The 20,171-nt window shown below is 42.3% G+C and overlaps 11 protein-coding genes across 11 annotated transcripts; 4 read left to right on the top strand and 7 right to left on the bottom strand. All coding sequences in view use genetic code 12, as the record gives it.

Annotated features, from left to right (window-relative positions):
* Positions 1–564: 564 nt before the first annotated feature.
* On the bottom strand, positions 565–2,001 carry PSN45_001053 (uncharacterized protein; the record flags this gene model as incomplete). Its single annotated transcript, XM_006688434.1, has 1 exon — positions 565–2,001. The coding sequence occupies one exon, from the start codon at positions 1,999–2,001 to the stop codon at positions 565–567; it is 1,437 nt and encodes a 478-aa protein (XP_006688497.1).
* Positions 2,002–2,342: 341 nt separating this feature from the next.
* PSN45_001052 (uncharacterized protein) lies at positions 2,343–2,744 on the top strand (the record flags this gene model as incomplete). Its single annotated transcript, XM_006688433.2, has 1 exon — positions 2,343–2,744. One exon carries the CDS (start codon positions 2,343–2,345, stop codon positions 2,742–2,744), a length of 402 nt encoding a protein of 133 aa, XP_006688496.1.
* A 270-nt stretch (positions 2,745–3,014) lies between these two features.
* PSN45_001051 (uncharacterized protein) lies at positions 3,015–4,424 on the top strand (the record flags this gene model as incomplete). Its single annotated transcript, XM_006688432.2, has 1 exon — positions 3,015–4,424. One exon carries the CDS (start codon positions 3,015–3,017, stop codon positions 4,422–4,424), a length of 1,410 nt encoding a protein of 469 aa, XP_006688495.2.
* Positions 4,425–4,546: 122 nt separating this feature from the next.
* On the bottom strand, positions 4,547–7,318 carry MSH3 (Mismatch repair protein msh3; the record flags this gene model as incomplete). The annotated part of the gene is made up of 1 exon (XM_006688431.2): positions 4,547–7,318. The coding sequence occupies one exon, from the start codon at positions 7,316–7,318 to the stop codon at positions 4,547–4,549; it is 2,772 nt and encodes a 923-aa protein (XP_006688494.1).
* A 46-nt stretch (positions 7,319–7,364) lies between these two features.
* AVO2 (Target of rapamycin complex 2 subunit avo2) lies at positions 7,365–8,921 on the bottom strand (the record flags this gene model as incomplete). The annotated part of the gene is made up of 1 exon (XM_006688430.2): positions 7,365–8,921. The coding sequence occupies one exon, from the start codon at positions 8,919–8,921 to the stop codon at positions 7,365–7,367; it is 1,557 nt and encodes a 518-aa protein (XP_006688493.2).
* Positions 8,922–9,175: 254 nt separating this feature from the next.
* Positions 9,176–10,597, top strand: PSN45_001048 (uncharacterized protein; the record flags this gene model as incomplete). The annotated part of the gene is made up of 1 exon (XM_006688428.2): positions 9,176–10,597. The coding sequence occupies one exon, from the start codon at positions 9,176–9,178 to the stop codon at positions 10,595–10,597; it is 1,422 nt and encodes a 473-aa protein (XP_006688491.1).
* A 765-nt stretch (positions 10,598–11,362) lies between these two features.
* gsk3_2 (glycogen synthase kinase 3) lies at positions 11,363–12,541 on the bottom strand (the record flags this gene model as incomplete). Its single annotated transcript, XM_006688427.2, has 1 exon — positions 11,363–12,541. The coding sequence occupies one exon, from the start codon at positions 12,539–12,541 to the stop codon at positions 11,363–11,365; it is 1,179 nt and encodes a 392-aa protein (XP_006688490.1).
* Positions 12,542–12,946: 405 nt separating this feature from the next.
* gsk3_1 (glycogen synthase kinase 3) lies at positions 12,947–15,527 on the bottom strand (the record flags this gene model as incomplete). The annotated part of the gene is made up of 2 exons (XM_006688425.2): positions 12,947–14,139; positions 14,756–15,527. The coding sequence occupies 2 exons, from the start codon at positions 15,525–15,527 to the stop codon at positions 12,947–12,949; spliced, it is 1,965 nt and encodes a 654-aa protein (XP_006688488.2).
* A 714-nt stretch (positions 15,528–16,241) lies between these two features.
* Positions 16,242–17,174, bottom strand: CSK1 (mitogen-activated protein kinase; the record flags this gene model as incomplete). Its single annotated transcript, XM_006688961.1, has 1 exon — positions 16,242–17,174. The coding sequence occupies one exon, from the start codon at positions 17,172–17,174 to the stop codon at positions 16,242–16,244; it is 933 nt and encodes a 310-aa protein (XP_006689024.1).
* Positions 17,175–17,219: 45 nt separating this feature from the next.
* SSN3 (cyclin-dependent protein kinase) lies at positions 17,220–18,500 on the bottom strand (the record flags this gene model as incomplete). Its single annotated transcript, XM_006688424.1, has 1 exon — positions 17,220–18,500. The coding sequence occupies one exon, from the start codon at positions 18,498–18,500 to the stop codon at positions 17,220–17,222; it is 1,281 nt and encodes a 426-aa protein (XP_006688487.1).
* Positions 18,501–18,978: 478 nt separating this feature from the next.
* Positions 18,979–20,118, top strand: PSN45_001043 (uncharacterized protein; the record flags this gene model as incomplete). Its single annotated transcript, XM_006688959.1, has 1 exon — positions 18,979–20,118. The coding sequence occupies one exon, from the start codon at positions 18,979–18,981 to the stop codon at positions 20,116–20,118; it is 1,140 nt and encodes a 379-aa protein (XP_006689022.1).
* Positions 20,119–20,171: the final 53 nt, after the last annotated feature.

Below are 20,171 nucleotides of genomic sequence, written 5' to 3'. Positions count from 1 at the left end.
GCAGTCACGGAAACAGATTGCAAAATTTCCAACGTGTTTATCATACATTACCAGAAAAGTTCGCCGTTACCGGCAGAAGGTATATCTGCCTCGCATTAGGGCTTGGTAGCCGCACGCGAAATTCACCATACTGCTCCAACTCCCCGTTAAGGTTGGGTGAGGCATATAACCCATTTTATCGACCGCCGGTACTGCATGAGAGTAGAACATGTTCGTAAATGGGAAAAGTGTATACGAAATAACAGTGAATGAGTATAGGAGTATATTTGACTAAAGTCATGTTGATGTCAGTATCTAATTTGGGACAGACTAGAAGATGTTACTCAGATTACCACAATTAAGGGAAAAATGGTTCGTTGGTTAGTTAGTTATCTGGATATGCTCAAATCTGGTTTGAACGTAAATTTAAGAGTCATAGACAAAACCTTTGGAAGGTAGTGGAAATTCATAATATTCAGTCAACTTGAATCAAGCTTCAATTTCGATGAATGTTCGATGAATATGCTATTACTGTGAACGTTCCATGTTAGTTTTCTGTTCAACAACTCCAATCCCCTATATCGTTTACTTCCCAAGTTTAAGCCATTTAGGAGTCTTCTTGCCTCCCGAACTAGATTTCAGCTTCGAAGACGTGTCATCTTCCGGTAAACTGTGTCTGTGTTCTTCGAGTTGAATTTCAGGCATGTCACTAAACTCCTTTTCGTTGACACTGCCATTCAAGAAGCTAGTACCAGGGATGTTGGGTTCGAATATAAGCAAGATCTGGGAGTCAAACTCTTCAATTTCAGCCAATGGAGTACCGTTGAGTGCAAATGAAATTTCATACTTTTTGAAGGGCGGATAACTCAACTTCAAGATGTAGTTGGATTTAAAGTCGTCAGCAACATAAGTATCTATCTTCTTGATGAGCTCTCCGAACTTACAGGTGTTAGAAAGGTGCACTTCAAGAATATAGCTGTTGGGGAACTTTATACGGAACTTGTATATGGCTTCCAACTTTTGTTTGGTCTGTGCTTTGCGTTTAGGGTTCTTGTATTTGACCAAGTTTTGGTAGATTCGAGCATGAGCAGCAGTAAACTCGTAGTCCTCATCAGGATTTTCGTATATGTGCACACTGGTGGGCTTGTACACCACGTCGGAGTCTTGAGCTGTTTCTGTGGATGATACAGATGCTTTGTCAGTTGATGTAGGAGCTGTTACGGTTGTTTCGACAGATTTTTTTGTGGACAGCTTAACTTTTGTGTCAACCGATATTTCTGGTGCCTGGTTCCAAGGGTCAACCGATAATTCTAGTTCTCGAGTCTGAGGGTCGACCTCCATATCATCACTTTCAGACGGCTTGTCCCTTTGGGTTTCCAGTTCAATTTCCAGTACCGTCTGATTATCCAGGATCTTCTTCAGCTCCAACACCGCCAAATCTCTCATACTCTCCAGCTTTCTATCATTTTCCTCTTCAAGCTTCTGTTTTTTCACTTCCTGCCGCTGCTGCTGCAATTTCAACTGGCGCTCCACAACCAAACGTTGTTCAACACTCACATCCTTCAACACACCAAACCTCAACACCGCATTTTCCACATCACCTATGAGTTCATGCAACTCCTTCGATTCATTGTCGCTGGCAAGCACCGATTTCTGTAAATAGCCCACAGATAATTCATTTGTAGGGGTGGTGATACCAGATTCCGACACCAAATCCGCCAATTTCATCGTATTTGACACTTTCTTGATCACAGCCGAGTTGTCGGGGAACACCACTTTCACAACAATTGTCTTCTGGATCAAAGTCTTTGCCTTTAGTTCAAGAGTCCCATTATTTAAAAGATTAGTAAACTTGATGGGTAGCGACACATCCAACATCTTCTTGTTATAAATCAATTCACCGCTAGCCAACCCAAACTTGGAACATGCCAATTGCAAAAGATCGCCGACAGCCGAGTTTCTGGTGATAGTCACACGCTTGGTATCTTTCTCGTGGCGCACGTTGAAGGATATACTCGACATTTGCCTTCCAGTACTAGATAGATTTTATTGATGCGACTTGCGAATCTGAGATGTCTGCAAATAGCAGAAGAAAAAGACATGCACGTATTTCCACCAAAAATATGTGTGGGACCAATAAGACCTGGTACTTGTAATATCTGTAGTACAGGAAACAAATGCTCCTATTTTTTAAGGCCCGAGAGAGCTGGTTTCCAACGCCGGTAAATGCCTTTTACACCCATGATCCGCCGGATGGCCGGTTTCATCTCTTGTGCACGACCCTGCGAAGATCATTTAAATTCCTCAAATATATAAACCATCGTTTTTCCCTGCCTTAACCTCATTATTCTACAAGTTTAAACATGTGCGGTTGCTTATCTGATCTTTGCCTTATCATTATCTCGGTATTGTTCCCACCTTTGCCCGTATGGATAAGAAGAGGGGTGTGTTCTGCCGACTCCTTCATCAACATCTTATTGTGTATTTTAGGATACTTTCCAGGATTGATCCATTCATGGTACATTATTGCCAAATACCCTCCTTACACGGTTCATACCCAGTCTAAGATTTACTACATTCATAATGGCGACTTGGAACAGGGCCACGGTGCTGGCTCCGAGGGTCACCATCACCATCACCATCACCAGCACAACACCGTCATTAACCAGGAACCTTCCAGCTCATCTCAGCCCAACTATGGGGCAGTAAGTGATGAGGTGATTGCCAGCCCACCTCCATACACCGAGCTTCCTAAGAGCACGTAGAGGTAAGATCATTAGAGATATCTTTTGTATGTGAATATTATATAGAGTGAATGATTAATGGATAATACGATAGCCGAAGTGCAAAACGGAGAATATCACTCTTGTGGGTAGAACTATATTAATATCAACCTACTGAAATTGCTATGTTTAATTTCACTGGTGAAAAGTCTCGCTATGTAATTTCTTGCACTCATGCAAAGTCTCATGCTCGTGATAAGCTCGCACGCGCATTGTTCGCAGAACTCCTTATCGCATATAGTACTCAACCTAATGTCTATCATCCAGCAGTCTATCGATGTGATGGGAGACCGGGCCCAGACACCCCCTGGTGCGCTTAGCACTAATGATATCAACAGCGTGTCATTGTTTCAGTCGATTAACGATTGGTGGACCACCTCCTCCGCCCTCATGAAGCCTACCGAAAACACTCCAGCATACCAAACAGCAAGAATAAAAAACCTCCTCATCGAGTATGACCTCTACATGGCTATCCTCAGTGATGACATAAAGATTAACAAGCCTGGAGAACTTCCCAAATACACCCAAGATGGGATAATTGTGGGTTCTTTCAAAGACACAGAGTTGGAAGATGGTAACTTTATTCACGAGTTCAACCTTGAAAACAGACACGGTGCACCATCTGAAACCATTGTCATAATGCATGGTTACATGGCGGCGTCAGGGTACTTTGTGAAGAACTTCGAGGCGTTGGTGAAATCAAAACCAGGACTGAGACTTCATGTGATTGACATGCCTGGATTTGGTAACAGCTCCCGACCCAGATTTCCCAGCGAATTGTTGCAGAACTACCCTGATAAGTATAATCAAATCAACCAGGTATTGGGGGTAGAAAACTGGTTCATTGATAAGTTTGAACAGTGGAGAATTGCAAATTCCATTGACAAGTTCAAGCTCATTAGCCATTCGATGGGCGCATACTTGAGTTGCTGCTATCTTGCCAAGTACAATTTTAACCAGGTGTCTGAGTTTCTTGTGGTGAGTCCAATGGGTACCGAATCTAATTACACCAGTTTACTCAACTCCAAGGACCTACAGGTGAACCACCATGAATTAGGAGGTAGGCCGTTGGAAGAATTAGTCCAGCAGCAGCTGGAGAATGGAGAGGTCCATGACAATGATGAGTTGACCAAGTTATGGGAAAGTTTGGGTAGACCCAAGTTCCCCGAAAACTTGGTGTTGAAAAAGCTATGGGAATGGAAAATTAGTCCGTTCCAATTGCTCCAGTTGTTTGGTCCAATGTTCTCCAAGTTCTTGAGTTTATGGTCGTACCAGAGGTTCAGAAACTTGAAGGACTCGAATGGTGAGACCAACCATGACCTTCTTTTGAAGTTGCATTACTATTCTTACTCGATTTTCAACCAGTATCAAGGTTCAGGTGAATTAGCTATAACCAAACTCATCAACCACGAAATTTTACCTAAATTGCCGTTATGTGATCGACAGATAGCAGAGTTTTTCACCGAAAACAAAATCAAGACCCTCTGGTTATACGGTGAGAAAGACTGGATGAACTTCAAGGGTGGAGAGTACATCTATAAGAAGTTGAAGGAGTTGGGTGCAGATGCTGAATTTAAAATTGTGGAAAATGCTGGCCACCATATTTACCTTGATAATCCAGAGGAGTTCAATAAAATTGCCTTGAACTTTTTCGACTTATAAGTAGAAGTATTTAGACTAGACAAATACAGGCTAGATACAACTGAAATTCTATTTTTGCACCCTGTCAAACCAATAGAAGCCTCTTGACTTAGGGAAGCCCACATTTAGGTATCTATTGTATATCAGCTAATAGTCTCAAATGCCTTTTCCAAGTTCTTCTCCTTGATCATCCGGAGAACATCAGTAATAGCTCTTATATCCATGTCATTTTTCATCTCTATCGATTTGACTTTAGCTCTTTCGATTACTTCTTCGGGGATACCAGCTAATTTAGCAACATTCAAACCAAACAGATTATCGAGGATTCCAGGCACAAGCTTGTACAAGAATTGTATCTCATCACTCTCTGGTTTCTTGATGAAATCCATGTAGAAGTTTCCCACAACCTTATGCTCATTTGCCAACTCGGTGAGTTTGTGGAAGTGAGTGATGAAAAGGACTACGGGACTTTCAGCATGGCCACAAAAGTGTTGGATGATTGAATAGGCTATAACATATCCGTCAAAAGTGCCTGTTCCTCTTCCCACTTCATCAAGCAAAATCAACGAGCTGGAATCGAAGTTTTGCAAAATGTTCAATATTTCTATCATTTCGATCATGAATGTAGACTGACCTTTGATGATGTTGTCAAACGACCCCATTCTGATGAATATCTTCTTGAATATACTGAGCTTTGCAGACTCACAAGGAAGGTAACAGCCGATTTGATGCATTATAACAAGAATACCAATCGACTTGATATAACTCGATTTTCCTCCCATATTTGGGCCCGTAATTAGTGATATGCGGTTCTCTGTCAGGGTGATATGAGCATCGTTTGTGATATAGTTTGTCAAAGTATTGATGATTGGGTTTCTGAATTCTTTGATGTCCACAATCGAGTTTTCCTCTAAAACTATTGGCTTCACTCCCAGAGCCTTTGTTACAACCAATGATAAAAGACAGTCAAACTTGGAAAGGTTGTGGATAATCTTGCTGAATTTGAAATAGTTTTCATTGATTGTTCCCAAAAATTTAAGGAACACCCGGTCACAAACCTTATCAAGCAATTCACGATTGTATATCAACAAGTCATTCAATCGCTGAAGGTTTGGCGATCTGAACCTAGTTATGCTTTTCGTAGCGTTTATTCTAACCCAGTCTACAGGTACAGAATTTGCCTGGGTGTTTCTCACCTCAATCAAGTTTTCTTGGTTCAATATCTTCACAAGACGAATTGGCTTTCGTAAAATCTTGCTAACGGCTTTTGTTTCTTCTTCGATTTCTTGATTGATGTTCAGGATCTGATCATTCTGATTGCTGATATCTTCCCAGTTGTGATAATCTAGGTTAAAGTATTGGTACTTTTGCTCCTTCGAGTCGGAGTTTCCATATGTCGAGGAAATAAAGTTTAGGTGTATAGACTCGATATCAAAATTCTCTGCCAAGTCAAGCAATTCATTGAATATGGACTTAAGCTCCCTTGACTTCAACGAACCATTAAGCTTCTCGATCTCCTTTTCAAAACTCTTGACAAGCTTCAAAATCTTGTTGAATTTACTCAACATCTTGTACACCTCACTTCTGGTTATTTTAGCAGTGCTCAATGAATAATGCAATTTGATCAAACCCTTTTCCAAGTCAATATCATTCGTTAATAAGCTTGTGAGACTGTCTATGAAATGATTAAACTCTTTGGATAAATCGTCTAAGGCATCGACTCTATCTTGAATCTTCTCTCTAGAAGTTAAAGGCCTGGAAACCCACTTGAACAACATTCTTTCACCCATTTTCGTCCGTGTATGATTTAGTAACCAAATAAGTGAACCTCTAGTGGTATTATCGGTAGAATTTTCAAAAATCTCCAAGGTTCTAAGTACGTTCGAGGATAATATCATGTAATCGTCATTCTTGAACTTCTGTATGTTTGAAGGAACTGTGAAGATGGTATTAAGCTTGAAAGGTTCCAAATACTGCACTAGTCCATGAATGCAATTGAGTATCAAACTATTGAAATTCACCTTGTAGTAGTCGAATAAGTTGTTTTTGTCCAAATCGTCATTCCCAAAAAATGATTCCAATTCCTGTAGAACGTCTTTATTTATGTCTCTAGTTTCCACTTTGCAGAGGTTATTGATCAGGTTGACTAACTTGGTGAGAGTCATTGTAGTTACCTCATCGTTGCATAATATTATGCATTCACTGGGCTTGAAATATACTAATCTTGTTTCTAGCTCATGATGCAAGTCATTGTCTTCGAATGAATCGACAATGATTTCACCCGTCAACGGCTTTATCACCACAAAGCCTGTACTGTTATCCATATGGTTCACACAACATACGTATTGCCCATTATCGTCGTCAATTGCCAACTTTCTGCCGTCTTCAATTTCTTCATTCATGTAGGTCGCCAGTGTATAAACGCCAGTAAGTTTTCTCTCAAAAATTCCTTTGGAGCTCTCCATGGTCTTTGATATCGTCAGCTCAATCTGCTTGATAACACCTACACGGTATCCAAAAGTTAGGATCTTTTTCAAGTGAACATGGAGTCTGTTGTCTGGAATCGAGCAGTAGTTGAACCTCGAATCCGTATGGGGAATCAACATGATGTTAATGATTTTAGATACAATTCTAGCATCTTCGCCATAGAACTTGTACTTGTACCCAACCTGTATTGCTAGAAGCTTGTCCAGGTGACCGTCTTTGAGATCTAAGATCTGTTTTTCCAAAGGAGTCAATTTAGACACTTTAGCAGCAGGTTGAATTTTGGAAGAGCTCGCCTTGCAGGTCTCTTTTTCTTTGGGAGTTGGTTTCTTGTTGGAGGGCTCGGTGTGATTAACATCGACGTGGGTATCACGTGCCTCTAGTTTCCGTTTGGCGGGCTTGAAGAATTTACTGATTTGGATGTGCTTCATGTATTTAGGTATATTACAGAAACGATCGCGAAGCGCGATCAAACTTTTATCTCACTCTGCTGAAGCTGATAGAGTTTATGGAATTCTTATGCTTGGAAGGTGAAAGATGTTGTTTTGAGCCTGGCAGTTGTAAGTTCTGGTGGCTCAAAGGACTGGACGAACTGTCTCTTCTCATTTGCGAATTCGAGTTCGAGTTTTGAAGTCTCACCGGACTTGGCTCTGGATTCGAATTCTTTCGTGAAGAAGCAGCCGATGATTTACTGCTATTGAAGGCAATTTTAGCAGCAATTGACGAAGGCGAGTTGACCAACGCCGTATCTTCATTGGCTGCTGAACTGTCGCTTCTTGTGCGTGAAGACTTGACATCGGTTTTGACGGAAGTGGTTTTGATACTAGGAAATGTTGTCTTAATAGGCGAGGAATTGGAAGTAGTTGTAGTGCTAGAAGAGGATGACTCGATGCCTATAGGGTCGACCTCAGTATCTAACCTCATAGAAGGAGAAATCGTTATTGATTTCAAAGACGGGATTTTCTTGATGACTGAAGGGGTTGGAGGTATAAGAGGTAAAGCCACCGGCGTGAGGGTCGTATTGGCTCTTTGTCGTAGTGCCGAATAGATGTCTTCTTCAGATTGTGTAGGTAAACTCTGGGAGTGAGATCTTTTGTTGAACTCGTTCACCGAGATAATAGGACTCGCAAGGATCTTATTGGGACTGGGGCTACCGTTGGTGGTAGACTTAGAACTGTCAATACTGAAGGATGAGTCAGGTTCTAGTCGCAAGTTGGATCGAGTGTCAGAGCCCAAAACAAACGGAATTTCAGCTAACATAGAACTGGAATCTTTGAACAGACTGGTGCCATAGCTTCCTCTGCTAATACTTTCGTCCAAATCAGAATTGGAGTTGGAGCTGCTTGAAGTGAGTTTATCTTTGAAACTAGCGTAGTAACGCGTCAACTTAAAATTGACACTCAATTCTATCGGAAGCCATCCGTTGTTGTTTTTGGAGTTTTCAAAGGTTTTGATGAGCTTCAAGTTAGCAGCCTTATTGGGTGACAAGTTGTACAAGAATTCCACAAACGTACTTATACACTCAAAATTCCCATACTCAAACGCCAAATGGAGCATGTTATTACCGTTTTTATCGAGTATGTTATAGTCAGCCCCTTTTTCGAGAAGCAACTTCGATCCTTCATTGAACCCGTAGATACAGCAGAAATGTAGTGGTGTTTGCTGATTTTTTCCTCCTTTGTGGTTCAACCAGTATACTCCCGGAAATTCTTGAAGGAGATAATGAAGCGTCTGGAGATGGGAATTTTTGATGGTCAAGTGGATCGGAGAGATCTTATCGAAGCTCAACATGTCGTTTCTATTACTCAAAATGCTGGCCAACTCGGCATTCTCATCTTTAAACTGGTTTATAAATGAGATCAAATGGAAACAAATGAGATAGTTTCCCTTGTAGCTACTATAATGGAGATTGTTCCAGCCATTGGTGGTATTGATGTTAAGCCAGAGTTCGGGGAACTTGAAGAGCATCCGCTTGGTAATGGAAAGATTACCTTCTATTATAGCGTTTCTTAGCCTCTCACTGGGCTCTAGCATGTTTGGTATTACTTCCAGTGAACCTGCAAAGAAGTAAGGGTGATGTGGATATTATGAAGGTGTAGGAGGTCAACGGTGGTTAAAGATATCAATATTACAGGTGTGACAATTCTCTAATGAGATGTTATTCCTTTTGTTAGAGTCAAAACTATCCACAGACTGATAACTTCAGGAGTCGCGAAAACTGGTTTGAGATAACGGAGGCCAGGCGATTGCAACTGCAATAAACACCAATATTTCACTGGGGAAACACAATGAAGGTGACACTTCTAGCAGATGTCCAAGGTAACTGGGATGAGGTTAATGAACTCCAAACCGAGCCCGATGAGGTTATTATCCACTCGGGCAATTTTGGTTTTTGGGATTCAGACACCATTTTAAACTGTGATTTCAACTATTTGAAACAATTGATATCATTTCTGAGTATATTAGACAAGGACATGATCGACGATATCAACGACAAAATTAATATCAACCAAGTTCCAAACCAAGAAGTCATTGAAGATATTAAGCAGAAGATTGTGGGTCAATATGACTATCTTGACGATTATATTAGTGGTAAAAAGTCTTTTAGGGTACCAATTTACACCATTTTTGGGCCCATGGATGATCCAGTATTGGTGGAGAAGTTGGTCAATGGCACCATCCAAATTAAGAACTTGAATCTTATCGACCATACTAAAGGCTACAGCATTCAGAGTCCAGGGCAACCGGACATAAAGATTTACGGGTTAAGCGGTAGGTTCAAATTCCTAAACCTTTTTAATTCGGGTGACTACACAAACAAGATCAATGGTAAATTTGGAGAACTTTGGATGACTCTACTTCAAATCAGTGAGTTTTACCAGCTCAATTCGAACAGTTTGAATTCTATCAATATTTTTGTCACTTATAACTCCGTTATGAAAAACCCGATTCTCGAGTACTTGGCGATGGTCACGAACGCCAATTTCACTGTGAGTCAGGGTCTTCATTTCAAGTTCCCCATCATCGGAAATGAAATGAGTTTTCTTAACTCCATTGAAAACTTCAAGTTGAAGTTTTCCAAATTTAGAATTAAGTTTGGTGAGCTCTTCAAACTAATTAAGGGTGACTTGATGGAATTAGATGGAGACACCTCCAAGTCTTTGGAGACTGCTCTCGAGATTTTGGATGTGATCCCCATAATCCACACCAACCAAATAATCCCATTGACCTTGAAAGACACTGACGTCAAGCCCGATAACGGGATCTTGGAGGGCTATGAAACTCTGAAAAATGGACACAAGACTTCCAAGGATTATGATACAAATGCCATGCTCAATAAGATCAATGAGTTATACTTTGAAAACTTCTACAATTTATGGCATTTCAATTTATGTGACTTCAAAATAGGAGACGAAAAAAATGTGATTAATCTAGATTATGCCAATGGTAAAGTCAACCTCCATCATTGTTATAGTAGTGGGTTTGATTTCAACTTCAAAACGGATCAAAAAGACCTTGGTGATGAGGATGTTGATCATCTCATAGAAACCAATGACATTGAAGAAGACCTAGAAGACGACGATTTCGACGGTTTCCAACTCCCTACCCGAGGTAGAGGTAAAGGAAGGGGTAGAGGTCGTGGTCGTGCTAGAGGAAGAGGTAGAAGTCGTGCCAGGGGCCGTGTTAGAGGTAAGTTTAGAACGATGTGACAAAGGTTCTTGTTTTCCCAACGTAGGGAATTGGACAGCATTAAGATAAAACAGGACATAGAGACCTTGAAAGGAAAAGTTGGAAGAAATGGGCCATCGAGATAATAAGACAATAGAAGAGCCACGGGCCTAAATGCTTGATATAATAATTATGATACAACACATCAGCTGTTAAGATGAGAATATAAAAGTGATACGTAAAGTGTATGCCTCTACGGATATTAAGACCATTGGCATCAAGAGAGTTTTAGATCACTCAAGAGACCATAAATTCCTCTAGTGTTTGTGACGTCCAACCGCAAATCTCAAAGAGGATCATACACTTGAAGTAACAAGCTAAAGTCAATTCAAAATGGAGAAACCAATGCACGTCCCATTGTGTCTGTATTATATCGTATATCTGGTGTATATTCGTGTATGTATGAGCAGTATGCAGTTGCAAATATGAAGAATTTAATGGTGGTGTTCAAAAGGTAATTTCTGACCAAACATCACTGGACCATCTTGTTTGACTCTGTAGAAAATGTAAAACCACATGGTGGCACTCAAGAGTTTGGCTCCCCATTTCAAACGAGGATCTGTGTGTGGTACCGCAACAGCACCGTGCTTGACGTAAGCGTGACCGTGACCTGCCATTATTATAATTGATGGGGATTCTATTGGCTGGTAAGAAAATTTTGTGAGGCCCAAGTCGCGCGCAGTATGATAATTGGTAGCGGCACGACGGCTGCAATTGTGAAAAACGTCTCTTCGTGGTCTATGTATCTATATTGGAGGAATTTGGAACTCAATATGGTTTAATGGTCTGAATTCCTGTAGCGGCAAGCTAATAAGGAGCTGGTTATGCGCCCACTCCGGTACCAAACGAGTATTGTTTTGTGGACTGGCACTCAATTCAATCGCGCTGAAGTTGAAGAGTGGAGGGAACATTGCATTATTGTTGCGAAGAGTAGACACCCGAGCACCCTGAACCTTGAGCTCATCGAAGTACGGGTCCAACATGGCCTCAATACATGTAAGCCTTTGTGATGGATCGTACGTCAATACTCGTGCCATCAACAGGACTAAATCTGGAGGAATGCGCTTAAACAACTTCGCCAATGAGATGGACTTGATCTTGGGGAACTTGTGCTCGCTGTAGGTGGGATTCATGCTGCGGATCTGGTCACGTGTCGGGGTTCCAAGTACCTTGATGATCTCGACGAGCTGGTCGATGCTCAGTTCACCAATGAACAACGGGCGACCCAATATCATCTCTCCCACCACACATCCGATACTCCACACATCGATTTTGGTTGAGTAGAAACTGTTGCCAAAAATCAACTCCGGGGCTCGATAGTATCGTGAGCACGCGTAGCTGACATTGGGTTCATGTGGCTTCAACACTTTGGCACTACCAAAATCGCAGAGCTTCAACTCGCACGTGGCGGGATTCACCAACAAATTCTGGGGCTTGATGTCTCTGTGGCACACACCTTGGATGTTGATGAAGTTGATGGCCCTGAGAATTTGGTAGAAGTAGAGCTTTATTTCAAGAAGTGGCATGGGCATTTTCTTGAGGGTATAGTATTTGATATACTGATATAACGTCTCCGGCACGTACTCCAACATCAAGTTCAAGTAGACTTCATGGCGTTCTGACGATTTGTAGAAGAAGTACTTGAGGTCAACGATATTTGGGTGGTGGATCAACTTCATGATCTGAAGTTCTCTGTTCTTGAATTTGGGATCTTGCAACACCGTCTTTATGGCAATCACCTCATTGGTAGGCGATACCTGGGTCTTGAACACCTTACCAAATGACCCATGGCCAACCATCATCGGGTCAGAGTAGTGGATTGTCGACACGGTATCGTTGAAACAATTATGAACCTGTTCAGTTACATACTCGCTCTTTGTGGAGGCTTGTCGAACGGCTGAAGACTCCGAGGTTAATGTGAGCATGGTAAAAACAGGGGCTTTCTTACAAGATGTTTGGGAAATGAGAGTGGCTGAGGCCTAAATTATTGTCTATAATCACAGAAATGGGAGCCGCTTCAACGGGTGTGAGTTTAAAAAAAAATTGACCGGCGCTCGAAGTTATTTATATTTCCCCATACTTATGATGATGACGAACGCCGGCCTGCGCACGACCGTCATTTGTGATGGTGCATAGGGTGGGGAAGGATTGCGAGGGGGAGGAGCCCACCGCAAAAGCGACCCCGGTCATGTCACCTACTGGGACAGACCCCTTAACAATATTTTAACAATAGGCAACCTGAAACGGTTGCTATTTGCGAAGGGTTCACACTTGTGGGGAAAAGAAAAAAAAAATTCGTTTGATTTGAAAGATAATCATGTATTCATAAACTATAATTGACGGATGCGCATCACTTCATGGTTTAATGGCACAAACTCAGATAATGGACAGTTGATTTGCAACTGGTCGTGCACCCAGTCCGGCACCAACTGGGAATTATCCTGAGGACTAATACTCAACTCGATGGCATTGAAGTTGAACAAGGGAGGCATTTCCCTCACGTCGGCATCAGTGGTGGTAGAGTTGGTGGTGGCGTTCTGGTGGTTATTGTTGAACTGCTCGCTAGGGAAGAGCTTTCGGAAGTTGGGGAGTTTGGTTTGTTGCAGCCGTAATTCGTCAAAGTATGGGTCTAGCAAACTGGCAAAACACGTGAGCCTTTCGGTGGGATTATACTGAAGAAGCTTTGATAAAAACAGAATGCAGTCGCTAGGCATTTTTTTGAAAATTTTGTTCAAAGGAATGGGTTTAATTTGAGGAAACTTGTGTTCCATGTAGTTGGGGTTCATACTTTTAATTTGTTCCCTGGAAGGTGTACCAAGGATCTTGATTATTTCCACTAGTTGGTCAATTCCCGATTCACCGGGGAACAAAGGTTGGCCCAAGATCAACTCGGCAATCACACATCCGGCTGACCACACGTCAATTTGTGTAGTATAGTTAATGGAACCAAAGATCAACTCTGGGGCCCTGTAATACCGTGAACAAATGTAACTGACATTGGGCTCGCTGGGATTAAGGATCTTAGCACTTCCAAAATCACAGAGCTTCAACTCACATGTGACGGGGTTAATCAACAAGTTTTGTGGTTTAATATCTCGGTGGCAGATCCCCTGCACATGGATAAAATTTAAAGCCCGTAACATCTGGTAACTGTAAAGTTTGATTTCAAGTAACGGCATTGAGAGTCGCTTGGACACGTAGTAATGACTGGCCTTGTATAATGTTTCGGGAATAAAGTCTAAGATCAAGTTCAAGTAGAGCTCATTTTTATCATTGGACTTGTAGAAATAATACTTCAAATCCACGATGTTCTGGTGATGAATCAACTTCATGATTTGAAGTTCTCTGTTCTTGAACCGCTTATCCTGTAACACTCGTTTTATAGCAAATATTTCATTGGACGGAAGAATCTGCGTTTGAAACACCACTCCAAATGATCCATGGCCGACCATTTGGGACTGTGTATATTGTATCGTCACCAGTTCGTCGGTGTATCCATTATGAACCTGTTCGGTTATTACTTCTATATTATTAGACATTAGTATCAATTATCTGGTGATGATTTTGGAAAGGGGTTGAAGGAGTGACAAGAAATGCAGCGGTGACTGGTAGGAACAAGACCTGGTTGTTAGCACCGATGGGATTGGGGAAATCAACAATCGAGGATGGTTAACCGGAAATTAGCGATTTTAAATCCTGTTCAATTTGTTGTTTGTTGATTATCAGCCTGTTGAAGGTGGAGTAGCAAAACCAGGAAATTGGGAGGTTATGCAGGGTGATGGTTCCAGCTAGTTATACGGGCAGCTAGATGGTCTGGGGCGAATGGTTTGGTTCGCTTAATACAAGGTCTAACAACAGATCAGTGAAGATTCCTACAAAAAGAATAATTTGTTTTCCCAGTTTGATGAATGACTTCCAAAATTGTCGCCGGTTTCCCACGACGGGCGCGCATTATTTTATCGACTCCACTTTTGAACCGACTTTTATGCGAAAATTCGTCCAGCCACCATATGATGGCTGCTGCAAACAAAGACGGATATAATTGTCTTCACCAATCTGTCAGTTATCTTCTCTTGTCAATTGAGGCATTCATTTTGTCTCTTCCCTCTCTTTCCTAGAATGCTTAGTAGTATACGTACCTAGTTGTTCACTGTATCTCTTTCGAAATAAACTCTTCTTTCTATTGCTGGTCAATGCACTCTTGGTTTGGTCAAAACTATTAGTCTTGGTCAACTTCAAATCATCACTAGTATTAGACATGAGGCTGATCAACCGCAGAGTGACACTATTCTTTCTCTCGGTTTCTGGGTTATGCTGAGTATTGATATACATTTCAAGAGACTCCTGATTGCCCCAAGGATTCTTGAACATTACTGGGTCGTCTCGCTTTTGCTTCGACTCGATAAGCCGAAGTCTTTCCTTCATAAGCCATTTATTCTCAAGCTTCTCCCGCCGCTTATCCTTCTTGGGGTCCGGTTGATCTACTCGCAGACCTCTTCTCTCTTCTCGTAAGTTTCTGCGTTCTTGCTTTTGCTCTTCGTGCAACTGCTTGCGTTCTTGTCTATGGTCCTCGCGGAGTTGTTTGCGTTCTTGCTTGAGGTCTCCGAGATTTTGGTTCTGCTGTTCTACATTCTCTTTGCGGATATGTAACTTGCCACTATCCAAGTCTAACTCGGTCTCATAGGTCTGCCGGATGCCTGGGTTGACCCAGTTCTTAACATGCTCGTTAGCCTTGGAGTAGATCGGTTTATCAAAAAGGAGATCTTTTATATCTGGAGTAGAGGCTTGCTCATTGTGGAAATACTTGGGATAGTACTTGTGAATGTGGAATTTCTGCTCTAGCTCCTCGTAATTGATGAGACTTATATCATCGGGTTTTCCGCTACGGATGTTGTGGAAAATGGACGCCATATAAATATTGTCTTGAGACTTCTTGTTATTGTTGGGATTGCGGTGAACGTGAGTGGCTCCGTATATGGATCAGACGGCTTCGACGTATGAGGATTTTAGAAACAAGGTAATTCGAGGCACAAATAAAGTAGTTATGTGCAAAAGAGGTAAGCTGTCGAACTACTTGGTAAATGATGACTGTACGACTTGTCTTATAAGGGTTTCCTAAAAAAATATTCCTGTCATCTCGACTTTTTCTGGCCTTGAGCTCTTCCCCAATTGTGTGCGAAATGTGGAGAAGGATGATGCGCGTTGGCACTTGAAATTGTCGTTGCCGGCTATCTACGATCCGGCTACAGATGGTGCTCCACCGGCGACAGAGTGCTTTTAGCGCTAAACTTGTCACAAATTCTTGTAGCCTCCTATAGCCTCGTTAAAGTTTTACCCCGAGGCATACCTCAAGTGCCCTTACATCCTAATGTCTCTGCTAAGTGATACCACCGTGTATATTCAATGAACTAGAAGCTACTTGGCAGCTTGTTATATGTATGTCACATTTGGGAATTATATAGTGACTATTCACTTCCTGCTAGTTACTGCCTCAAATCAATACTTTGGCGTTTGGCAGCCGCATGGATTAAGTTTTTATTTTTAATTTGCGCTTTTGGGGCACCTGCGTAGGGTTGCTCCTATACCAGCCAATTACCATGGTGTGTGGCAACGGTCATTTCATGCTTAACTGCTACCTTCTCTTATCTGCGTCCACCGATCTCGCACCTCGCTCATCGCAATCCTGCGCTTCTGGTTCATGTCACAAATCCGGTTGAAAAGCGTCACCATCTTCTCGTCCGTACCCCGAGGGAAGATATCAAGCTGCCTGGGGCGGGAGTTCAACTGTATCAATTGGAAATTCTCAACCTCGAAAATTTCAGGCCAGTAGTTAATGCTATTTTCGTCGTCTTTGGTGGGGGTGCCGAATCGCTTGAATATGCGATCTATGATCTTAAAGTCGCTGATGGCTCTGTAACCATCATTGATGTCTTCCTCTTCAAATAACGTATTTGTGCAACTTCTAGAATACAAATGCAGAATCATGATCCCCAATCCCCAGACGTCGATTTCAAGCCCGTACTCAAGTCCAAATATCACCTCCAATGGCTTGTAGTAGGTTGAACACACATCCAGAATCTGATCATTTTCGCCAACGGCAACCAGAATACTGAAGTCGCAAAGAACCACTCTTAACTCGGGCTCTTGAGTCACCAAGAAATTGCTGGGCTTGATATCCCGGTGAATTATGCCATTTTTGTGCACAAACCAGATAGCCTCGATGACCTGGTCAAGCACATGTGCAATTGAGTCAAGCGAAAGCCGGCTTTCGGTCACAAACAGCACTTGGCCGACCACAAACCGGCTCTTTTTTCTGCAATTGGCCTTCAAGTACTCCTGAAGGTTTTGTGGATAGAACTCCATGTACATCATCACATCGTCAAGCTTGTTTTCCACCTTGAGAAACTTGATCACATTGGGATGGTCTAGTGATTTCACAAGCTGGAGCTCCCTATCGATGTTGTGTGGTGGTAGACTAAAGTCCCGATCTACTTTCTTGACAGCGTATTTGTCCTCGCGATACACATTAGAATATGGCCCATTGTATATAACATTCATGGTTTTTGTGAGATTTGCAAATTCGAGAAGCGCGTATATATATATTTACTGGCGGATTTTCTTTCTCATGCCATCGTCATTAGTAACTCTCTTGGTGATATTGTTCGACACAATATCATTGTCTTCAGTGAATATCCTCCGTTTAGGGTACTTGAACTGTAGTCCGTCAAAGGCATTCTCGTCTACCTTTGGAGCTTCCATAAAGAACTCGTGCATCAATGCGTTTTCAGCAGTAATCCGCTTACTTGGATCATACAACAAAAGGCTTTCAAGCAACTTATAACAGAGTTTGTTGTTGCCTCCCACAAGCTTGTACCAATTGAGTAGGTTAGAGTTGGTGTTTCCGGTGTAGCTTTCTGCCATCTGCTTGAAACTGTAATATTCGGGGTAATTACTCAAATTGCTCCAGTCCTTTTCGTTGGGAACTCCCAATATCTCTATGATCTTGAGAAACTGGTTTTTTTGGAAAGGCACCAGCTTCTTATTGTTGATGTCAAACTTAGCTTCCTCTCCCTTAAAGATGGGCCGAAGACTAAGCAATTCTGCAAGAATACATCCCACTGCCCACAAGTCAATTGCAGGTGTATAATAGCGAGCCCCCATCAAAAGTTCAGGTGCTCGGTACCAGATCGTCACCACCACTTTATCACCCGTGTACAAGCTCTGAAGCGGGTTATTGAACTTTCTGGCGAGTCCTAAATCCCCGATCTTGACGGTACCATAGTTGGTGACCATTATATTGGCTGGTTTCAAATCTCGATGGAAAATCCAATTTTTGTGAAGAAATAGCACTCCGTTCAAAATTTGCCAGATGAGCGACTTGACATTCTTTAGTGGAATAGGTTTGAGTTCGGGATGTGAATGGTTATGAATGATCTGGAGCAAATCGTGTTCACAGTACTCAAAAATCATATAGATGCTTTTGTTTTCAAGGATGATATCGATCAATTTGATGACGTTCTTATTGGTGATCTCCTTGCATAGGGACATCTCTCTAATGGCACTCTGCAGTATCCCCGTATAGTTGAGGACTTCCTGGCCATCAATGGTCAAATGGCTGTTCTTCAGGAGCGAGTTGTTGTCGATTTTAAACTTCTTGATGGCGAAAAGTTGTTGTACTGGCTGCTCGACGAGGTTATCGTCTTCGGGTTTGCGTTTATCTTTAAGCTTGGACCGAGCTTTGTAGACCTTACCGTAGGTTCCTGCGGCAATATAACCGACTATCTCATACTTCGAGAGTACTGACTCTCGCGTGAGGTCCTTCCTGTGTTTATATGGTCCGAGGGTGAGAATCGAATTCAGCGCCATTAGGGTTGACAGGTTCATGGTGGTTTAAAGTGCGTAGATTTTCCAACTGTGAGAATGTTGAAGTGCGTGGGCACGAAAGAGACGTGTGTATGAATTGAGGGCGGTGGCAGTGGTGGTAGAGAACACGGGTCACGGTGGCACCACAGACTTCTACCTGATAACAAATAATTGATACAGCGAATACCACATATTTTCTTGATGAATTTAAAACGGTGAATATGGTAGTGACAGTATAAACCTAGTGGTCGTGCTGCAGTCCATCATGGAATCGTCCCTTCACGGTTCCCATTCACCAGATTCCGGGCCCTATGTTATTCCGTACTCCCTGCACTTTTGTACAGATTCCGAACTCCACTCATTATTATCACCGATTCCGTTGCGTCCAGTTACTGAATGAGGTACTTTTTGGCGAGCGGGTTCCTTGGCTTATCTCACCGGAGAATACTTAATTTGCAGCATGTCAGTTAACACAATTGCCCACTGCCTATCACTGTAAATGAACTACGAAGACGTTCTCAACGAGAATCACAGCTTGGATATCCCTCAGAGTGTGTTTGATACCGAGATCCAAAGGGTAGTGGACGAACTCACGTCCAAGCCTGGGTTCGACTCTTCCCTTAAATTTGATCCCAAACGGCACTTGGACTACCGAGGGGTTGCCAAAAAGTACGGATTTGCCGACCTTGGTATCACCAACACACATGTTAAGCCAATCAACGAAATTGCAGCTACTGACCCGTTCAGTCTATTTACTATCGAAGCTGTTGACATGATGAAATATGAGATTTTCAGCAACGAGGCGCTCCTTAAGAAACACGGAAGGCTTGTTCTGCCCGGCCATTCTACCGGTGCTTCCAACTTGGACTTCAACATCAGTGGATTCATTGACGATACCATCTTTTGCAAAGCGGCGTGGAATAGTCCTGAGCTCCGTGGCATCATCAATGAAATCATGAACGACAAGCTCACGATTCCTCACCAATTTTCCCTTTCTCATGTCAATGTTTCACTTGCCGATAGTAGCAAGCCGCAATTAGATCCCGACGTGGATTACAAAGCCTTGAAAAGCGTTAACGACAAGATGGCTGCCGGTGTCAACTGGCACTACGATTCTCCACCACTTGTGTGTGTGGTGATGCTCAGTGCGCCCGAAGAGATGATTGGAGGTGAGACGGGAATACGGCTTGGAGACGAGTCCATTCTCCGGATTCCTAACACCACTGTTGGCTGTGCCACTATGCTTCAGGGTCGTGTCATCAAGCACATTGCCACTAAGCCCGTGAACAATTTTGATAGAATCACCTACGTTACCAGTTTTATTCCTGAGGATCCCAACCGGTATGACCTGACATGTGCCACCACCGAAAGGCCAGCCGTCGCCACGTCTTTTACCAACGATCGGTTCTATCCCTTGTATCTCGGTTACCGGTTTGACAGAGTCGAAAAAAGACTAAGTCAGTATCGCCAAATGTTGTTGCAAAATTATGAGAAGGGTGCAAAATTTGACCAGGGCAAGGCACTAGAGTTCATGCGAGACATTGAACAATATTTAAGAACCGGGTACCAGGACTTTGAAGTTTTGGGTGATAAAGAGTTTCCTCCACCATTATTTAAGAAGACGTATAGTGAATTGTAGTTGATATAATTCATCTCTTTGCTTATGATAGTCAATATATTGAAGCCGTTATT

This window comes from Yamadazyma tenuis, chromosome 1, assembly GCF_029203305.1.
Source record: "Yamadazyma tenuis chromosome 1, complete sequence".
NCBI lineage: Eukaryota > Fungi > Ascomycota > Pichiomycetes > Serinales > Debaryomycetaceae > Yamadazyma > Yamadazyma tenuis.
Note: the sequence above shows the minus strand (reverse complement) of the source record. Positions and strands in the feature narration are given on the sequence as shown.